Source organism: Physella acuta, unplaced genomic scaffold (assembly GCF_028476545.2).
Source record: "Physella acuta isolate Inbredline_101_S28 unplaced genomic scaffold, ASM2847654v3 ptg001092l, whole genome shotgun sequence".
Classification (NCBI taxonomy): Eukaryota; Metazoa; Mollusca; class Gastropoda; family Physidae; genus Physella; species Physella acuta.
The window spans coordinates 174,000-195,300 of NW_026732609.1; the positions used below are offsets into that span (position 1 = coordinate 174,000).

At 41.5% G+C, this 21,301-nt stretch overlaps 1 protein-coding gene across 2 annotated transcripts in view; it reads right to left on the reverse strand.

Moving 5' to 3' along the window:
* Positions 1 to 21,301, reverse strand: part of LOC131955674 (protein bicaudal C homolog 1-B) — a 66,187-nt gene that overhangs the window by 39,206 nt on the left and 5,680 nt on the right. For both annotated transcript variants that reach the window (XM_059319872.1, XM_059319873.1), the window contains exons 2-3: positions 17,273 to 17,322; positions 6,007 to 6,076 (exon numbers count right to left, since the gene is read on the reverse strand). In XM_059319872.1, the coding sequence (XP_059175855.1) occupies positions 6,007 to 6,076; positions 17,273 to 17,322 (120 nt within the window). The remainder of the gene's footprint in view (positions 1 to 6,006; positions 6,077 to 17,272; positions 17,323 to 21,301) is intronic.

Below are 21,301 nucleotides of genomic sequence, written 5' to 3' on the forward strand. Positions count from 1 at the left end.
AATGAGACAGCCATCGGGACACCTATTAGCGACAAAACCACTAGAGATTGTGGCTATGGACTTTACGTCGTTGGAGCAATCATCGGATGGGACGGAACATGTGTTGGTAATGACTGATGTTTTCACCAAATGGACTGTGGCGGTGCCCACACGAGATCAGACTGCCAAAACAGTGGCAAAGGTCTTAATAGAACATTGGTTCATCAAATATGGCATACCAAGACAATTACACTCTGACCAAGGAAGGGCCTTCGAGTCAGAAGTAATTAACCAACTGTGCAGCCACTACGGGATCAACAAATCTAGAACAACCACATTTAATCCGAAAGGAAACGGACAGTGCGAGCGGTTCAACCGCAGCATGCATGATTTGCTGCGTACTCTAGAATCTGAACAGAAAAAACGTTGGCCTGATTTTCTCCCAGAGTTGGTATATCTATACAACTGCACCCCCCATGCCACAACCGGCTTTTCGCCACACATGTTGCTGTTCGGACGGGAGGCTCGACTCCCCCTTGACTTGTTCCTAGGAAAAAAGGAGAGTATGACTGGCTCATACACTGCACTGGAATATGTGAATGAACATATGAGACGAATTAGAGAAATGTACAGGGTAGTACAGGAAAGACTAGAACATGAAGCACGGCGAAGGGAACCGCCGGTACAGACAAAGGACCCGCCACTCAAACTGAACGACAGGGTATTACTGCGTAGCCACCCGTTAGGCAGAAACAAAATCCACGACCTCTGGAGACAGGAGATATGGCAAGTCGTGGAGATGCCTAAAGTAGCAGGTGGCCCCTTTAAGATAAGACCCATCGATCACACCAAACCGGATCGGTGGGCGAATATTGCTCAATTAAAGAAATATTATCATAGTCAAGAAGAGCAGTTACACACAAGGAAACCCAAGACAATTAGGGAACCGGAAACTATAACGGAAATTCTCATACCCATCCCGGAACCATGTCACCATCAACAGAACAACAGCGACACACAAGGGGAGGATACCGGCAACAAGGAGGATCCCGGTCCCTCCAAAAGCAGAGAGACAGTAGACCATCAGATAAGTGGTCCGCGGAGAAGTTTGAGAAACAGAAAGAATACGAAATTTTTTGTCAGCAACCATCAATTCTTTCATGGTCGCGCTGGTATGAAAACAGACTGTTCAAAAAGTCATAAAAGTGAACTGGTGAAGGCACCAAACGAAAAAAGGTGGATGTGAATTCTAGAACTGTTTTGTGTCTGAGGAAGATGATGTAGACACATTGGATATGTGAAATAGGGATAACTGTCAATCTTATACGAATGTGACGACATTGACAGTGAGTGGAACAATGGATTTTTTTTTACGGTGGTGCGATGGACTTTGAAGGACTGCACCTGCCAAGCGTTGTTTGTGGTTGATAACACACAAAAAAAGGCAGGGGTGGATGTAACTAGGGGAAGTTACCAAGAGACATAACGTGTTACAGTCTGACGTCACAGTGCAGGTGTTGGCTGATGCCAAGGCGTAATATCTCGGGAAGCGATACGAAAGACGGTCTGTCAACTTTGATGTGACAGGATGCAGGTGGCTTATTAAAATCGGACTGTACGACAGAAGCGGCGTAATTAACAGTCTGATGTAACGATTAGAATCGATTACAATTACGATTATGATAGGACCGAATATGAGTACGATTATGAAGGGGATATAAGGAAGGCGACGGCTGAGCTCGAGGTCTCTCAGTGTCTCTCAGAAAGGCAGTCTCTCTCAGTCAGTCAGTCGGTCAGTCAGTCAGGGAGTCGCACTCTCTCTCTCAGGGTGGCAGTATCAAGTTGGTTATATTGTGTTAAGAAGGACGTTAGACATGTGTATTCAGTTAGATGAAGCCTAGTGAGGACTGTTGGGGGTCCGTTGATTCAGACTATTATTGTGAAACCTCTCTTGATTCATTATATTATTGTGAAGCATTCTTTGATTCATGTAATAAAAGGATCAATAATGAACCTGCATCTTCGAGTATCTATGCTGTGGTCAATGTTGTGTGGAATGAGTGGTTAGACTCGGGAAGGTCACATTTGGCGTTGTCGGCAGGGTAGCCAGAGACTCGTTACATTTGGCGTTGTCGGCAGGATAGACTCGGGGACTCGTTACATTTGGCTCTGCGAGCAGGATAAGTCTCGTTACATATGGCGCTGCGAGCAGGGTATGCAACTTGCCTAGGTAACATATATATATACATATATATATATATATATATATATATATATATATATATATATATATATATATATATATTTATTTATTTATTTATTTATTTATTTATTTCTTTATTTATATATATATTAATATATATGTTAGGTTGTGAAATTCTAGGGATTGCACCGAGCGTTGAAATAATTATGTAGATCTAAATACGCAAAGGTGTGGGTGAGTCAGAGTGTGTTAGTTGTGGGTCCAATCTATGGTGTGCCAGTGGTGGGTGATAGTGGGTTAAAGCTGTGTTAACTATGGACCAGTGGTGGGTGATAGTGGGTTAAAGCTGTGTTAACTATGGACCAGTGGTGGGTGATAGTGGGTTAAAGCTGTGTTAACTATGGACCAGTGGCGGGTGATAGTGGGTTAAAGCTGTGTTAACTATGGACCAGTGGTGGGTGATAGTGGGTTAAAGCTGTGTTAACTATGGACCAGTGGTGGGTGATAGTGGGTTAAAGCTGTGTTAACTATGGACCAGTGGTGGGTGATAGTGGGTTAAAGCTGTGTTAACTATGGACCAGTGGTGGGTGATAGTGGGTTAAAGCTGTGTGTTAATTCTGTACCAGTGGTGGGTGATAGTGGGTTAAAGCCGTGTTCACTCTATACCAAAGCTGTGTGTTAATTATGTACCCGTGTATCTGTCTCTAGCGGCCGACCAGTCTACAGCGGTATCGATGTCTTACCGTATCGACCACGATCGGCTGAGATCAATGCTAGACATACGGCGGTGTTGGAGCCGATCCTTTGTTCTGGTATCGACCGACAAGGATTTGATGAAGTTAGTTCTCGGCCGTCACTAAGTTGTTAGCCACTGTCTTAAGTTACTCGTCTCTACACGCCCATTGGGGCACCAGAATACACAGTTCAGCGAATCTGACTTTAAAGAAAGCTGTAGATTCCTAGTTGACGCGTAGTTCTTTTGTTTTGTCCAGCCAACGTTTAGACAAAAGTTTTAGCTCAAGCCACCAAAACACTATCTGTGAAGACGCAACAGCATTGTATAAGCTTCATCTCAGTCTGATGGACACCAATGGGCTGTATTTTTGGCCAGTCTGCAGCATCAAATCTAGACAATCTAAAAGGTCACTGTCAAGCGGGTCTACTGATTTAACAAGGGAGGATAAGCCTTGGTAAAAGTTAAGGATCTTTTCCAGATAAGCCCCGCCACAAATGCAAAAAGTGCACGCGCGATCAGTTACGCCCAAATACATTTAGCCAGCTACAGTCTAAAGCACGCAAGCAACCTTGAGGCAGTGTTAAAGGTACGAAAATACAGACCTTTCATGCAAATTATTAATGACATATTCAAATAAAAACTTAAAGTACAAGTTTCATATCCTCTTTATAGTCTGTTTTTAAATGGCGGGGGTTAACTTTTTGGAGGGGCTTGCTTTTATAGAACTTTTATAGAAGCGTTATGGCTATTAAAAACCCCTATACACTTCCCCTTCCACGCTACTGTCAGACGTGTAAACGTCTACTACACACCACAACAAAACACATCCACGTCCTGAGTTTTAAACCCGTGGGGGTGAGATCAACTCACCGTTCAAGGTCACGGTGTTTTCTCGCCGCACGGCATGAAACCAGCGACCTGTAAACAAGCCCGCTCCTCGCCGCGCCGCTCCTAGCCGCCGGGGTTTATCTTTATGCCTCCTTATTAACCTCTCGGGCTAATGGTAGTAATAATACAGGGGCGTCTGCCAAAAACATGGGGCCCGGGCTAATTAGACCCGAGGTGGGAGTCGTCGATAGGGGAAGGATTTGAAAGGTGGACGCGCTGGCTGGAGGTGGGGAAACAATTAGGAAAGTTGTGGGATGAGTGGTTGGGGCGTAAGAGTGCAGGTCGAGGGTGTGTGGATGTGGTGAGTGCAGGTCGAGGGTGTGTAGTTATGGTGAGTGTAGGTCAAAGATGTGTGGTCAGGATGAGTGCAGGTCAAGGACGTGTGGTCAGGGTGGGTGCAGGTCAAGGATGTGTGGTCAGGATGGTTGCAGGTCAAGGGTGTGTGGTCAGGGTAAATGCAGGTCAAGGGTGTGTGGTTAGGGTGAATGCAGGTCAAGGGTGTGTGGTTATGGTGTAAGAGTGTAGGTCAATGATGTGTGGTCAGGATGAGTGCAGGTCAAGGACGTGTGGTCAGGATGAGTACAGGTCAAGAAAGTGTGGTCAGGATGTGTGCAGGTAAAGAACGTGTGGTCGGGATGTGTGCAGGTAAAGAACGTGTGGTCAGGATGTGTGCAGGTAAAGAACGTGTGGTCAGGGTGAGTGTAGGTCAAGGACGTGTGGTCAGGATGGGTGTAGGTCAAGGACGTGTGGTCAGGATGGGTGTAGGTCAAGGACGTGTGGTCAGGATGGGTGTAGGTCAAGAACGTGTGGCCAGGATGAGTGTGGGTCAAGGACGTGTGGTCAGGATGAGTGTAGGTCAAGGACGTGTGGTCAGGATGGGTGTAGGTCAAGAACGTGTGGTCAGGATGAGTGTGGGTCAAGGACGTATGGCCAGGATGAGTGTGGGTCAAGGACGTATGGCCAGGATGAGTGTGGGTCAAGGACGTATGGCCAGGATGAGTGCATGTAAAGGACGTGTGGTCAAAGTGAGTGTCGTGTGGTCATAATAAGAGTGCAGGTCAAGGACGTATTGTTCGGATAGGAGTGTGGGTCATGGACGTGTTGTCAAGTTAAGAGTGCAGGTCAAGGGAGTATAGTCGAGATTAAGAGTGCAGGTCTAGGGAGGTTAGTCGAGATTAAGAGTGCAGGTCTAGGGAGTATAGTCGAGATTAAGAGTGCAGGTCTAGGGAGTATAGTCGAGATTAAGAGTGCAGGTCAAGGGAGGTTAGTCGAGATTAAGAGTGCAGGTCAAGGGAGGTTAGTCGAGATTAAGAGTGCAGGTCAAGGGAGGTTAGTCGAGATTAAGAGTGCAGGTCAAGGGAGGTTAGTCGAGATTAAGAGTGCAGGTCTAGGGAGTATAGTCGAGATTAAGAGTGCAGGTCTAGGGAGTATAGTCGAGATTAAGAGTGCAGGTCAAGGGAGGTTAGTCGAGATTAAGAGTGCAGGTCAAGGGAGGTTAGTCGAGATTAAGAGTGCAGGTCAAGGGAGGTTAGTCGAGATTAAGAGTGCAGGTCAAGGGAGGTTAGTCGAGATTAAGAGTGCAGGTCAAGGGAGGTTAGTCGAGATTAAGAGTGCAGGTCAAGGGAGGTTAGTCGAGATTAAGAGTGCAGGTCAAGGGAGGTTAGTCGAGATTAAGAGTGCAGGTCAATGGAGGTTAGTCGAGATTAAGAGTGCAGGTCTAGGGAGGTTAGTCGAGATTAAGAGTGCAGGTCAAGGGAGGTTAGTCGAGATTAAGAGTGCAGGTCAAGGGAGGTTAGTCGAGATTAAGAGTGCAGGTCAAGGGAGGTTAGTCGAGATTAAGAGTGCAGGTCAAGGGAGGTTAGTCGAGATTAAGAGTGCAGGTCAAGGGAGGTTAGTCGAGATTAAGAGTGCAGGTCTAGGGAGGTTAGTCGAGATTAAGAGTGCAGGTCAAGGGAGGTTAGTCGAGATTAAGAGTGCAGGTCTAGGGAGTATAGTCGAGATTAAGAGTGCAGGTCAAGGACATAAAGTGGTCAAGCACGCATCATTGTGAGGGTGCAGGTCAAGGATGTAAAGTTGTCAAGCACGGTTCATAGTGAGGGTGCAGGTCAAGGATGTGTAGCCAGGATGAAGAACAAGGGTCTTTTATATTTCGTAGCTATAATATAAGTTAACAAGTAACAACACAGTAAAATGTCCTTACCTTTCTTGGACTTGGCCCCAATCTTTAACTTTGATGGCCATGTGATCTGTGTGTTGGTTTCATCCATAATCTTTAAACAAAAATATGATTCCATCATTATCCATCATAAATCTTTTAAAAATATTATTCTATAATTTTCCATCCATAATCTTTAAACAAAAATATGATTCCATACATTATCCATCATAAATCTTTAAAAAATATTATTCTATAATTTTCCATCCATAATCTTTAAACAAAAATATGATTCCATCATTATCCATCATAAATCTTTAAAAAATATTATTCTATAATTTTCCATCCATAATCTTTAAACAAAAATATGATTCCATCATTATCCATCATAAATCTTTAAAAAATATTATTCTATAATTTTCCATCCATAATCTTAAAAAAATATAATCATCATTTCAATCTAAAATCTTTTTTTTAAATTAGTACACCTTAATTAAAAGTGAATTTACCTATTCTAAATAAAGTAGAAACCAGCAATTTTTTTTTAAAAATCTGTCATCTCATCTAATTTGCACGCAAGACTGAGTGACTCTATGATAGACGGGTCAAAGGTTACACATGTTTAGATAACCAATGAGCTCTTGTCAGCCTCATCACGTACTGAATCATTTTTTGTTGACTTTACGGTGGGGGGGGGGGGGGGGGGGGGGGACGGCAACATACATTCGCTCCATCAGTCCAAATTACTTTAAAAGCTTTAAATAAACATTTCTGATCAATGGCATGATTATAATGGCGCGATAATTATAATACGTTTTGAGAAAGATTGGCGTGTGATTAAGATAATTAAAGAGATGTTAAGAAGAGTGAAAGCATTAACTCCACATTTCTCCCCTCTCCCTGTAAATAACTGCAAATATCCACACACAAAAAGTACATACATAAACAGATTGAGAAATACTTCACTGATAGATTTTTTTTAAAAGCCAAACCTTCAACGTTAAATATTTTAAAATTTATTCTCCGATACCTGTCGACAAAACCTCTAGCAAATTTAGTGCCAAAAAATGTATACATTCATCGATACAGCTTGATCTATCTTGCTGATAAGATTTGTCAACGATTACATTAGTCATTTAGGCCTGGATAAAAAAAACCTTCTCTATGTCAATAAAGCAAGACGTTACGGCCCTTAGTGTGGGATTATGTAGCATATCAAATTTTAGACATGCAATAGACGGTGTTTGCGTGTTAAGTTCAAGGTAGAGGAACGACAAGCGATATTCGATACTATTCAGTATCGCTTATGAAACCCAACCCTAAATTTAACCTTAACCCAAAGACAAGAACGGCTTCAGAATCTGCAGTAAATTGTCTAATAGACATAACAAATTTCGTCCTTCTCTACAAAGAAAAAAAAATTATAACGGTGAAATATGTATCTAAAACAAGGATAAAAGACACAGACGGAACTGTTAACATATCTCTCACCCCATTTCAAGTGCTCCCCCCCCCCTCCCCTTGCATTACCGTTTTGCATAGAACCCGCTAAATCAAACGAATGGTCCACATGCTACAAGATCTATATTTAAAAACACCCAACACAAAATAGATGGTTCTAAAGAGCAGCGAGGGTGCCATTGAAAGCCCTCGACTGGCATAAAGTGCCGATGAAGGCGGATTGACTTATCAGCTAATTCCCTCCAGCTTTGAAGAACAACTTGAGCCTTGTCTCCGCCCGCACGTTTGACATTTGAAAAGGCGAGGATTCCATGCAATCATTTCATGGCCCACATAACAAGCAGGTATTATACTTTCTTCTAGATTGGTATCATTCAAGGCGGGCATGATCTCACAAACTTGAATGTGGAAACATTGCCCCTTTTTGTTTGACTTTCTCTCCCCCCTCCCCCACACACACACTTGGTGTAAAGCCGTTTAGTTTTAAATTACGTTAAATATCTTACAGGCACATGAACACAGCTATGGTAAGATCGTGTAGGACCAGATTTCTAGGGAACTACAGTGTAGAATATTTAAGAGGCCGGTGGAACCAGTCCGGCACGGTAGGATTGCCTACCAGTACGCTCCTCAGCGAAGACACGTCAGTTTGCCCAGCACTAAGTACTTGAAGGAATGAAGTCTCCGTGTGCTGACAGATAGGGGATATCTCTTCTCGTAATCTTGATATTGGTATAAGGGAGGGGGGGGCATCTTAGTGGCTCATGCTGTTAGCACACGTCCACTACCGTCTAACTACCAACACAACGTCAACTATCATCTAACTACCAACACATAACGTCACTACCGTCTAACTACCAACACACATAGTCCACTATCGTCTAACTACCAACACACTGCCCACTACCGTCTAACTACCAACGTATAACGTCACTACCGTCTAACTACCAACACAGAACGTCAACTGCCGTCTAACTACCAACACACACCACCCACTACCGTCTAACTACCAACACACACCACCCACTACAATCTAACTACCAACACACAACATCCACTACAATCTAACTACCAACACACAACGTCCACTACCGTCTAACTACCAACACACACCGCCCACTACAATCTAACTACCAACACACACCGCCCCCTGCCGTCTAACTACCAACACAACGTCAAATACCATCTAAATAACAACACATAACGTCACTACTGTCTAACTACCAACACACACCACCCACTAACACCTAGCTGTCAACAAAACAGTCCATTCTCCGTTAACGAAACAAAGATTTTAAAAATACTTCTTTTAAAAATTAATAGAAAGATCTTATCAATCTAATATATAAAGCTCAATTCTGTAACGCATATGTTTGTCGTTGGCATTTCTACGGATTTAAGTGTTAGATCAATTATCGTGCGCGTTTGTCTAAATTTATGAGTTAAAAAATTACTATTAAAAGTGTTGGGAAATCATTTTCATTTTTCAAATTATAGTAATAATTGTCGGCATGTTCATTAAACACAAGTTTTAAAAAAATATCATCTTTTACAAAAATTCTAATTATGTTTTTATTTAGTCCTATAGCGCTTACTTCCCTTTGATAAATTAGGCAAAACACAATTACTTCCCTTTATGAAACCATTGCATTAGTTGAAAAGCATTTACTTTTTAATTACTTTGTTTTGGTGTTGGGAAAAAAATAATTACATAATTAGCGGGGATTGATCAAGTGCAAATGTTTTAGGTATTTTACGGATAAGCTTGGAGTATTATAATTGTTCATTAAATTGAAACAGGCGCGTTCGTTTAAGTGAGTGCAAAAACTATGAATAAGTTGGGGTACTATAGTCGTTTATTAAGCTAAAACAGGCGATTCTGCCCCGGGCGTTTATGTTCGCGTTAGTGTTTTCTTTGTGTTTAGGTGGGTTTGCGTTAGTGGTTGCGTTTTGATTTGGTTCGTTTTTGTTCTTTCTTTTTTCGTTTTTGTTTGTGTTTTTTTTTGTTTGGGTTTGTATTTGTGTTTTTGGTTGGTTTTGCGTTTGGATTTGGTTTGTTTTCGTTTGCTTTTTCGTTGTTTTTTTTTGGTATTGGTGTTTGTGGTTGGGTTTGTTGTTAGGTTTTTGTTTTCGTTTGTTTTTTCTTTGTGTTTGTATTGGTGTTTGTGGTTGTGGTTGGGTTTGTTGTTAGGTTTTTGTTTTCGTTTGTATTTCTAATTGTGTTAGCGTTATGTTTGCGTTTTGTTGTTTTGGTTGGTTGTGGTTTGGGTGGGCAATGCCGGGTTTATGATGATTACTAAACACACAGGTAATGGTCTTTAACGGAAAGGTTTTTCACAGAAGCCAGAGCAGGGCCTGGCCGGGACGGCTAGTTAATAGTAAAATTGACTGTGATACAATCACACGATTGAACGATAGCTTCAAACGTCAATACAGAAATGAAGGCCATTCTGTTAGAGTTCAAATTATGATTGTTAAAATAAAAAATACACACACATACACAATTTCATAATATAAAATAAACTGTAGCAACCGAAATCATAAGCAATAAACAATAACATAAAACTAAAACGAATATTTTATCATGAAAAATAAAAAAAGCCTACAGAATTTCCCCTTCTGGGGAGATAACTCAAAGTGCAACTCAACACAAGAGCGGTAACAATCTCTCCTTTATGCCTTTATCCATTTTACCACCGGGCCACAAAGATTTGTTTTGTTACATACAAGTGGAAACCGGGGCGTAAGAATTAAATTTGCAGCAGGAAAAAAAAATATAATAATAACAAATCTGAAGTGGAAAAGAAAACAAAGGAAGTGCCTTGACTTGACACCGGGTGTTAGACGTCCCATGTAATAATCAACTTTCTCAGAGAGTACGGCATGCTAGGGAGGGGGAGGCTGTAATCACAGCCGTTGTTTCAGCATCTTTACAGTTACAAATGTCGTCTGTTTTCTGTCCAGTCCAGACCAGTGGATAGAGTGTTTATGTGGATAACAAAGGGTTTGGGGTCAATAGCCCCCACATAAAAAACAATGTGATGGTGATAATTGTAATGAACGAAAGAGTACGCATTACATTACAAAACACGTGATGACTTGAAAGAAATTGTATAAAGTAATATACTTATGTGTATATATTATATATATATATATATATATATATATATATATATATATATATATATATATATATATATATATATACATATATATACACACATATATATATACATATATATATACACATATATATATATACACATATATATATACACATATATATATATATATATATATATATATATATATATATATATATATATATATATATATATATATATATAGTGGTGTGTAACTATATATATTTGATGGCTGAAATGAAAGCCTTATAAACTACCCAACTATATATAGCTGATGTCCTGTAAGAAAATAAATGGTATAAAACACGGTAATAAAACCAAATGTTTGCTGGTGCAACTACCTGGACAAGATTATTCTAATAAACGTCTACAGGTGAGCAGGCTATTTTTAACTCCTCTTTTAATAGGGCAGCGGGAAGATGGACAAGAGGGAAGGGGGGATTTTAATTGAATGGAAAATTACTCATACACAAGACGTAAGCAGATGAAACCCATGCCTCCTTTCTCTTCCCCCCCCCCCTTCCGTTCGCCTTACGAGGGCAGCACAACAACAGCAAATGTAAACATGCACCAAAACAAACCATTCATACCTGCCCACACTGCCGCAACCAACAGGCATTCATTCATGGCTTTCAACTGGGGCTCAATGCTTTGATATTACCTACTGACGTCAGCAAGTTGGCTTCTAGAGGGTGGCCAGGAAAAAGGCTATTGCCGCAGTAGTGGTGGGAAATAAATGAAATAGTAGGCAGGAAAACGGTTATTGCCGCAGTTGTGGTGGGAAATAAATGGTAAGCAGGAAAACGGTTATTGCCGCAGTAGTGGTGGGAAATAAATGGTAAGCAGGAAAACGGTTATTGCCGCAGTAGTGGTGGGAAATAAATGGTAAGCAGGAAAACGGCTATTGCCGCAGTAGTGGTGGGAAATAAATGGTAAGCAGGAAAACGGTTATTGCCGCAGTAGTGGTGGGAAATAAATGGTAAGCAGGAAAACGGCTATTGCCGCAGTAGTGGTGGGAAATAAATGGTAAGCAGGAAAACGGTTATTGCCGCAGTAGTGGTGGGAAATAAATGGTAAGCAGGAAAACGGTTATTGCCGCAGTAGTGGTGGGAAATAAATGGTAAGCAGGAAAACGGTTATTGCCGCAGTAGTGGTGGGAAATAAATGGTAAGCAGGAAAACGGCTATTGCCGAAGTAGTGGTGGGAAATAAATCAAATGGTAGGCAGGAAAATGGCTATTGCCGCAGTTGTGGTGGGAAATAAATGGTAAGCAGGAAAATGGCTATTGCCGCAGTTGTGGTGGGAAATAAATGGTAAGCGGGAAAACGGTTATTGCCGCAGTAGTTGTGGGAAATAAATGGTAGGCAGGAAAACGGTTATTGCCGCAGTAGTGGTGGGAAATAAATGGTAGGCGGGAAAACGGTTATTGCCGCAGTAGTGGTGGGAAATAAATGGTAGGCAGGAAAACGGTTATTGCCGCAGTAGTGGTGGGAAATAAATGGTAAGCAGGAAAACGGATATTGCCGCAGTAGTGGTGGGAAATAAATGGTAGGCAGGAAAATGGCTATTGCCGCAGTAGTGGTGGGAAATAAATGGTAGGCAGGAAAACGGTTATTGCCGCAGTAGTGGTGGGAAATAAATGGTAAGCAGGAAAACGGATATTGCCGCAGTAGTGGTGGGAAATAAATGGTAGGCAGGAAAATGGCTATTGCCGCAGTAATGGTGGGAAATAAATGGTAAGCAGGAAAACGGTTATTGCCGCAGTAGTGGTGGGAAATAAATGGTAGGCAGGAAAACTGCTATTGCCGCAGTTGTGGTGGGAAATAAATGATAGGCAGGAAAACGGCTATTGCCGCAGTAGTGGTGGGAAATAAATGGTAGGCAGGAAAACAGTTATTGCCGCAGTAGTGGTGGGAAATAAATGGTAGGCAGGAAAACAGTTATTTCCGCAGTAGTGGTGGGAAATAAATGGTAGGCAGGAAAACAGTTATTGCGGCAGTAGTGGTGGGAAATAAATGGTAGGCAGGAAAACAGTTATTGCCGCAGTAGTGGTGGGAAATAAATGGTAAGCAGGAAAACGGCTATTGCCGCAGTTGTGGTGGGAAATAAATGGTAGGCAGGAAAACAGTTATTGCGGCAGTAGTGGTGGGAAATAAATGGTAGGCAGGAAAACAGTTATTGCGGCAGTAGTGGTGGGAAATAAATGATAAGTAGGAAAACGGATTTTGGCGTATTCATCATCTCATCTTTTCTCGCTCGTGCAAAAGACACATTGGGCAGATGAAGTAGAAACCTTGGCATATGAAGGGGTAGTGTGGTCAGGACTATGCACAGACATCTTTTATTCCCTAACGTGAGTTAGGTACTTTTCGGAGCTGAGTGGACTTAATGACCTGAACCCGGATTCGAACTCAAAACTATTTGGTTAGCAGTCTAGCTCTCTACCGCTAGGTCATGCCGTTCCGTATTGCCGCAGTAGTAGTGGGGAAATAAATGAAATGGTAGGCAGGGAAACGGCTATTGCCGTAAATCTAGTAGTGGTAGAAAATAAAATTTAGGCAGAAAAACGATTATAACCGTAAATCTAGTGGTGGTAGGAAATACATTAAAACGTAGGCAGGAAAACAGCTATTGCCGCGGAAGTGCAACATATGAGACGTCTGCTTCAACCGGTGCTAGGCACGTGTTGCTGTGATGTGAAAGCGGAAATAAATTGAGATCATCGGCCAGGCTGGTGGAGATGGAATTCCAGTCTGGCTGGCCTGGAGATGCCGGGGTCAACATCCTGATACCAGCACCGGGAGACACTGGCAAGTTTATCTGGGACAGGGGTGAGGGGGGTATACCGTGACAAGTTTAAATGATAAGTGCTAAGATAATGTTTCAGATGGAGAAAAAAAAACACGAGTCTGTTATTTTCCTCAAGTTGGCAACATTTTTGTTAAAGCAATTGTACAATTTCTGTCTGGTCTTTTTTCTTTGGTTCAAGGTTTGTGTTTAAAAAAAATATCGCAGCGATTTAAAAAAAAATGTTTATTTTTATTTAAGAAAATATAAAGAAAAAAGAAAAAGAGAGAAGGTAAGGCTAGGTGTGCTGGGTATGAAATCAAACTCCTGTACAGCCAGTACACGATATACAGTGCAGAAATAAGGTGTGCGCTCACCACCGTGTTACGAATATTTCTAAAGAACTTATTTAACTGATTAGATAACTACACAATTTTGATTCCCCCCCCCCCCCCACCTGTCCGTTGATTATTTTTATACTGCCAGATCCCGACGTGTCTAGTCGCGGGCCAGAAATCAGGAGTAAAACATGGCACGTACCGCATTAGTGAGACGGACCTGAGCGACATGGGATCAATCCAATAGCTATGGTTAATAAAGTACGCCGGGGATAAGCCACTTCACCCGAAGTGAGATTCTCTCGATAAGATAGACAACCAGAGATGTCCTCCAAAGATAAAGTAGTAGGCAACAGCCTGTCAGTGATAAGGGGGTACGGGCGAGGTGCGGAAAGATAGTGCAAGACGTATGGTTTAGTCTTTACAAATGGCACTATACACACGAAAAAGACGTGGTACTATAGAGTCAGTGGTCTGGACAAGGTGCTGACGGACGCGGACGAAGTGAGTTTTCAACAACAACAAAAAATGGCATTTTACACACGAAGAATAAACGTGGTACTATAGAGTCAGTGGCAGTGTTTCTTCTAGACTTTTTTCTCCGGGGGGGGGGGGGGGGGCACTTGAAATTTTTGGGGGGGGGGGGGTGGTAGACTTTCTTCGGGGGGGGGGGGGGGGAAACACTGTTAAAAGTATATATTTTCTATATATTCTATTTTCATTTCGTTCGGGGGGTGGTAAAAAATTTTCGGGGGGGGGGGGCGAAGAGATGCCTGGAAGAAACTCTGGTCAGTGGTCTGCACAAGTTGTCGACAGACACGGAGGAATTGAGTTTTCAACAACTAAAAATGGCATTTACACACGAAAAAAAACGTGGTCTGGACAAGGTGCCGACAGACACGGCAGGAACTCAGTTCTTCAAGAACTGGCAGTTTAGACACGATAAACACGTTGTACTGTGCAAACGTTAGTCTTAACAAGGTGCAGAAAGATCGGGTAGGAAGTGTGTGGTACAGTCTTAACAAGTGGCAGTTTTGACACGATAAAGACATCCCACTATATAGATACAGCTCTAGGCAAGGTAGTGTGAATACATGGGACCAGAGATAATCTGCACGGAAAACTTTCCATTTCAGTCTTGAAAATTCAAATGGCAACAATGTATTAAAATGATGTAATTCGTCACAAATGTTCCCTCCAGTTACAACATTAAAACAAAAGCAGCATATGCGCATCTTCAGCCTGGCCCGACGTTTAAAGCAACTGTCAAGGCTGCTTACAACGGAAACATTTTTGTGCCGCGCAGCCTGTGTAGCTAAATGTTAAGCCACCCAGAATCAATTGTATCATGTCTACAAGGGCCGTACATCCACTGGGCCAGCGCCAAATGCCAGTTGCTCTTGTTTTGGCTGAACCAGGTCTTAACGCTCATAGCAGATTGCAGCTGTCATGGGTCTACTGTGGGGGATGGGAACGTAACCAGACCACAGCCCACGTTATTTGTCGACACTAAATTTTGTATTTACTAGAATAATTCAACTTTCTAATACATAGGTTCCCAAAATTTTTTTTAGAGGCGACCCTTATTTAAAAAAGCGAAGTAACCCGCAACCCGCATATAACTACAACGAATATGTTTGTTTAGTTTATTCTACAAGTTAGCGACCCTCCAAAAGTCCTTAAACTGAGGAAGTCTGCTGTTTCTAGTCATGTTTATATCTTATTAAATAGACAAACCGCATAATTAGACAAGAATGACACTTTACGAGAGGGGGGGGGGCGACACCAAGTTATATATAATTTTACTATATCATGCATGTCGAAGATGGCGGAGGGGGGGGGGGGGTGTGACACCCTGGATTACCGCTAGGGGTGTCACTCGACCTTAGTGACGCCACTGCATACAGCTGTGATTGTCGAATTCCCCCCCCCCTCATTCCTGACGCTCCAAAATAACTTCCAGAAGGGCGTCCCTTAAAAAAAAACAATAATGCAAGAATAATCCGCCCCTGCCAAGGGTGACAACTCGCGACAACGTTTTGCCTGAGGTTACGTACCCTCAGGGTAAGAGAAAACTTTAGAGAAATAAAGACGCCCAGGCTTTCATGGAGGCTAAAGGCAATATACTTAGCCCCTGACCTTTAGAGAGCGACAACGTTATGGTAAACAAATAGGGATATTATTACACGGCCCCTTCTGATGGCACCGAGACAAAGACCACTACACCCAGCCGGCTAGAAACATGCCAGATACATTCGTCTCCCCCACACGGCCTAGCAGCGGGCGGCAGCGGAAACTCAGTCTTGGGCTAACCGTTTTATGGCTAGTTAAGTGGAATTGTCGGCTTAGGTTTTTGTCTTTTCTGTATCTGCGTTCGTAATTGTAATTTGGAGGGCTATGAGCTATACGACCCGTTGACTTCAGTATGCTTTTACTTTCTACATTTGCTTCCGTAGCCTTTGTCCACCCAAGAAAAATCTGTTTCTTCTTCTTCTTCGTTCTTAATTAAGTATACGTGTCGACTGGTTAGGCGCCACGGAGGCCATTGACTCCGATTTCAGCCTGCTTTTCTTTTTTGGATTTGCTTCCATAGCCTTTGTCCAACCAAGAACAAACTACAAGGCAGCAGTTGTTTGATTTTGAAGTTGTCTCTCCTAGAAAGCAGTGTCTGTCCCCAGCTAACGAGCTGTTTGATTTTGGAGTTGTCTCTCCTAGATAGGTTGCTGGACCCAACTAACGCCCCTCAACAGATCGGGGTTTGAATTGGGGACCTTTGGGTTGGCAATCATACGCTCTACTACCCAACCACGCTGTTCCTCGGGGGGGGGGGGTTGTATAATTTCTCAAAATGAATCGCCATTAATAGATGCATTAGTAAACTGTTCATGTATACAATTAAGATGTTTAAGTCAAGTATTTTAAGCCTAAAGTCAACAGAGAACCCAGAACATACTCTGCTTTGTAAAATTTACAAGGCCACTATACCAAGTATCTATACATGGCTAGCCAGTTTACAATCACAGCATAAATACACAAAGTAGATCTAGCAGGCTGTTTAAATATAATATGTAGCGACAACGTTAACAGAGCAAGATCACCAAGACGAGGCTACCTCTACTATACACTTACGTTTATCAGTTTTTAAAAAAACTGATTATTTTTATCTGAAACTCTAGAGCTCTATAAAAAAAAAAGCTAAAAAAAATACAAATGCCTAGGGTTCTATATAAAAAAAGATCTTTGACAAAAAAAGTCCGAACGTCTAGACTCCAGAAGACGTATTAAAAAAAAAAGCAGGTAGACCCTGGAGAAGAAATCAATCACTGTAACCAAGCCTTAATCCTCGGCTCTCCTTTGCTCTGTGCTAGCCCATCTTTTTACACGCTTAGCACTTTCAACTGTTTGTGTTGGCTACAGCTATATAGAATCGACTTGTTGCAGCCATTCGTACAAGTGGAGAGGGGAGGGGGTGTAGTTCTCTAGCGGGGTGAGGGGAGGGGTACTGCAAAGGGGAGTCGGTGGAGAAGGCCACAATTTTTCACCATTAAATTTTTTAAAGAAGTTCACGTGACAAGTACTCACCCTTTGAAAAAACTCCTCGGCACATTCGTCAGCATCATCGTTGGATGGAACTGTAAGAGAGAATAGGAAACGTGAGGGCTGAATGTGTATCTAGTAACTACTTACAGATAAGATATGTGCGGATTAAATGCTAACAATACACTGATAACATGTGTGGGGTACAGGTGTAATACAAATATAATGATAAATGTGTGGGGAACAGGTGTAATACAAATATAATGATAAATGTGTGGGGTACAGATTTAATACAAACATAATGATAAATGTGTGGGGTACATGTGTAATACAAATATAATGATAAATGTGTGGGGTACAGATTTAATACAAACATAATGATAAATGTGTGGGGTACATGTGTAATACAAATATAATGATAAATGTGTGGGGTACAGGTGTAATACAAATATAATGATAAATGTGTGGGGTACAGGTGTAATACAAATATAATGATATATGTGTGGGGTACAGGTGTAATACAAATATAATGATAAATGTGTGGGGAACAGGTGTAATACAAATATAATGATAAATGTGTGGGGTACAGGTGTGATACAAATATAATGATAAATGTGTGGGGAACAGGTGTGATACAAATATAATGATAAATGTGTGGGGTACAGGTATGATACAAATGTAATGATAAATGTGTGGGGTACAAGTGTAATACAAATGTAATGATAAATGTGTGGGGTACAGATGTAATACAAAAATAATGATATATGTGTGGGGTACAGGTGTAATACAAATATAATGATAAATGTGTGGGGTACAGGTGTAATACAAATATAATGATAAATGTGTGGGGTACAGGTGTAATACAAATATAATGATAAATGTGTGGGGTACAGGTGTGATACAAATATAATGATAAATGTGTGGGGAACAGGTGTGATACAAATATAATGATAAATGTGTGGGGAACAGGTGTGATACAAATATAATGATAAATGTGTGGGGAACAGGTGTGATACAAATATAATGATAAATGTGTGGGGTACAGGTGTGATACAAATATAATGATAAATGTGTGGGGAACAGGTGTGATACAAATATAATGATAAATGTGTGGGGTACAGGTGTAATACAAATATAATGATAAATGTGTGGGGTACATGTGTAATACAAATATAATGATAATAAATATGTGGGGTACAGTATACAAATTTAATGATAAATGTGTGGGGTAGGGGTATAATAACAATGCAATGAGTAAAAATATTCAGGGTAAAGTTATAGAGAGAACTACAAACATAACGGGTGGTCCGGATCAATCGGTGTTATGTATAGTGACCCCGTCTCGTTACCTTGAATCAATACAACCCAGTGGTTAGAAAATTTACTTTATAAATATTAAAAGACTTAGATCGATGTTAGCAAGACGTGCGTTGTTTGTGAGAACTTCAAAACTCTGCTAATGTCAAACAAAAAGTGAAGTGAAACTAAAAGTGAAGTGAAACAAAAAGTATTCACGCTTGGCTGATCAAAGTATTAATACTGTCTTGTTGCTCGAGTCGATTTTTTTTACATAAATTTTAATATAAGTAGGTCCAAGTAGACTGGCCAAAATATAAGGAGTCGCAAGTATAGGCCGTAGAATGAAAGAGGAAAGTAAATGTGTGCGGGGAGAAGCCAGGTTCTGTTGTACCAAGACGATCGTCTAACCTGTATTTACTGATTTAAAATGTGTGTTTACATTTCAGAACGGAAGGGGGGGGGGGTACGACCAACATATACCAGATGAACAACATTAATGTACAATGGACCAGAAATACACAAAGAGAAAAAAAATAGAACTGGACGGTAAAAACATCAACGTTAGGCAGGTCACACATTGGCATTAGTATTGCACACAGTTATATGTATCAAATACAAAGCACGGCAGTTTTGTCAGTAAGATGGCACAGGATAGAGGACTCGGAAGATCTTTGGACGCGGCCCATACCCCAGCAGGGATGACGGGCAGTGATGATGAAACCGACTTACACTTACATGTACACCACGGCTGTACAACTTCTTATAGACCTCGGTAGTTATCGGCTGTCCAACCTCAAATAGACCTCGGCTGTCCAACCTCAAATAGACCTCAGCTGTCCAACCTCAAATAGACCTCGGCTGTCCAACCTCAAATAGACCTCGGCTGTCCAACCTCAAATAGACCTCGGCTGTCCAACCTCAAATAGACCTCAGATGTCCAACCACACGTAGACCTCGGCTGTCCAACCTCAAATAGACCTCGGCTGTCCAACCTCAAATAGACCTCAGCTGTCCAACCTCAAATAGACCTCGGCTGTCCAACCTCAAATAGACCTCGGCTGTCCAACCTCAAATAGACCTCGGCTGTCCAACCTCAAATAGACCTCAGCTGTCCAACCACACGTAGACCTCGGCTGTCCAACCTCAAATAGACCTCGGCTGTCCAACCTCAAATAGACCTCAGCTGTCCAACCACACGTAGACCTCGGCTGTCCAACCTCAAATAGACCTCAGCTGTCCAACCTCAAATAGACCTCGGCTGTCCAACCTCAAATAGACATCAGCTGTCCAACCACACGTAGACCTCGGCTGTCCAACCTCAAATAGACCTCGGCTGTCCAACCTCAAATAGACCTCGGCTGTCCAACCACACGTAGACCTCGGCTGTCCCACCTCAAATAGACCTCGGCTGTCCAACCACACGTAGACCTCGGCTGTTCAACCTCAAATAGACCTCGGTTGTCGACCCACACGTACATGCTCATATAGACCACGACCACAACCTGATACAAACAACAACCTGATATAGACCACAACCTGATATAGACCACAACCTGAATCAGACCAAATATAGATCACAACCTGATATAGTCCACAAAATAATATAGACCAAAATCTTAAATAGACCACAAGCTGATATAGACCACAACCTGATATAGTCCACAACATAATATAGACCACAACCTGCTATAGACCACAACCTAATATAAACCACAACCTGAATGAGACCACAGGCTGATATAGACCACGGCCGCGTAGAGCAAGCTGAGCCGATGTCAGCTATATCTGTAAAGACGTATCTACTGCCTGTGGCATCTCTCAACCACCGACAACGTTGGCTAACTGATGGCGATAAGGACCGGTGAGCTGGCTTGTGTCTAATCAATGTCCTATTGCACTCTTCACCTAACTAGTTACATTGCTGAGCAAAGCTTCCTATTGTAACGTAAGTCGATATATTAGAGCTAGAGATGCAACATAGAAAACGTTTTTTTAGAAATGTTGCGGTATATATATATATATATATATATATATATATATATATATATATATATATATATATATATATATATATATATATATATATTACAAACAATATTAATCTATAGTACGGATTTTATTCAAACAGCAAAATAGAATAAAATATTTAGCTGTATTAAGTGAGAAGTGTATGCAGGAAGGGGTGGTTTACGTTTGAAGAAAATTACATTTTGTCAAAAAAAATAAACTTCACCCCGGGGACTTGTTTGCATAAATATTTATTTTACCTTTCGCAGTCGGTAAACTGACACTTTAGTTTATCCGTAAATTAGATCTTTAAAAAAAAAAAAAATATTGCATGTATGACTGGTTCTTGAGAAAATTACTGCTCAAGTGCAGCTCCACTGGCCACACGAAGCATGTATTTTCACCTGGAAAATCATGCCGCTACACAAGACTAAATGCAGGGTTGTATGCGCCAACACATAGTTGCTGGCCACACGAAGCGTGTATTTTCACCTGGAAAATCATGCCGCTACACAAGACTAAATGCAGGGTTGTATGCGCCAACACATAGTTGCTGGCCACACGAAGCATGTATTTTCACCTGGAAAATCATGCGGCTACACAAGACTAAATGCGGGGTTGTATGCGCCAATACATAGTTGCTGCCTTCGATAGTTGGCTCCGATCTGTCCAACCCAAAAACAGTTATTTAAACTTTTTTTTTCTCCAAATGACATAATATTATTTCTTGTTAAATGTTTGGAAAAGAATATTTCACTATTAATATTT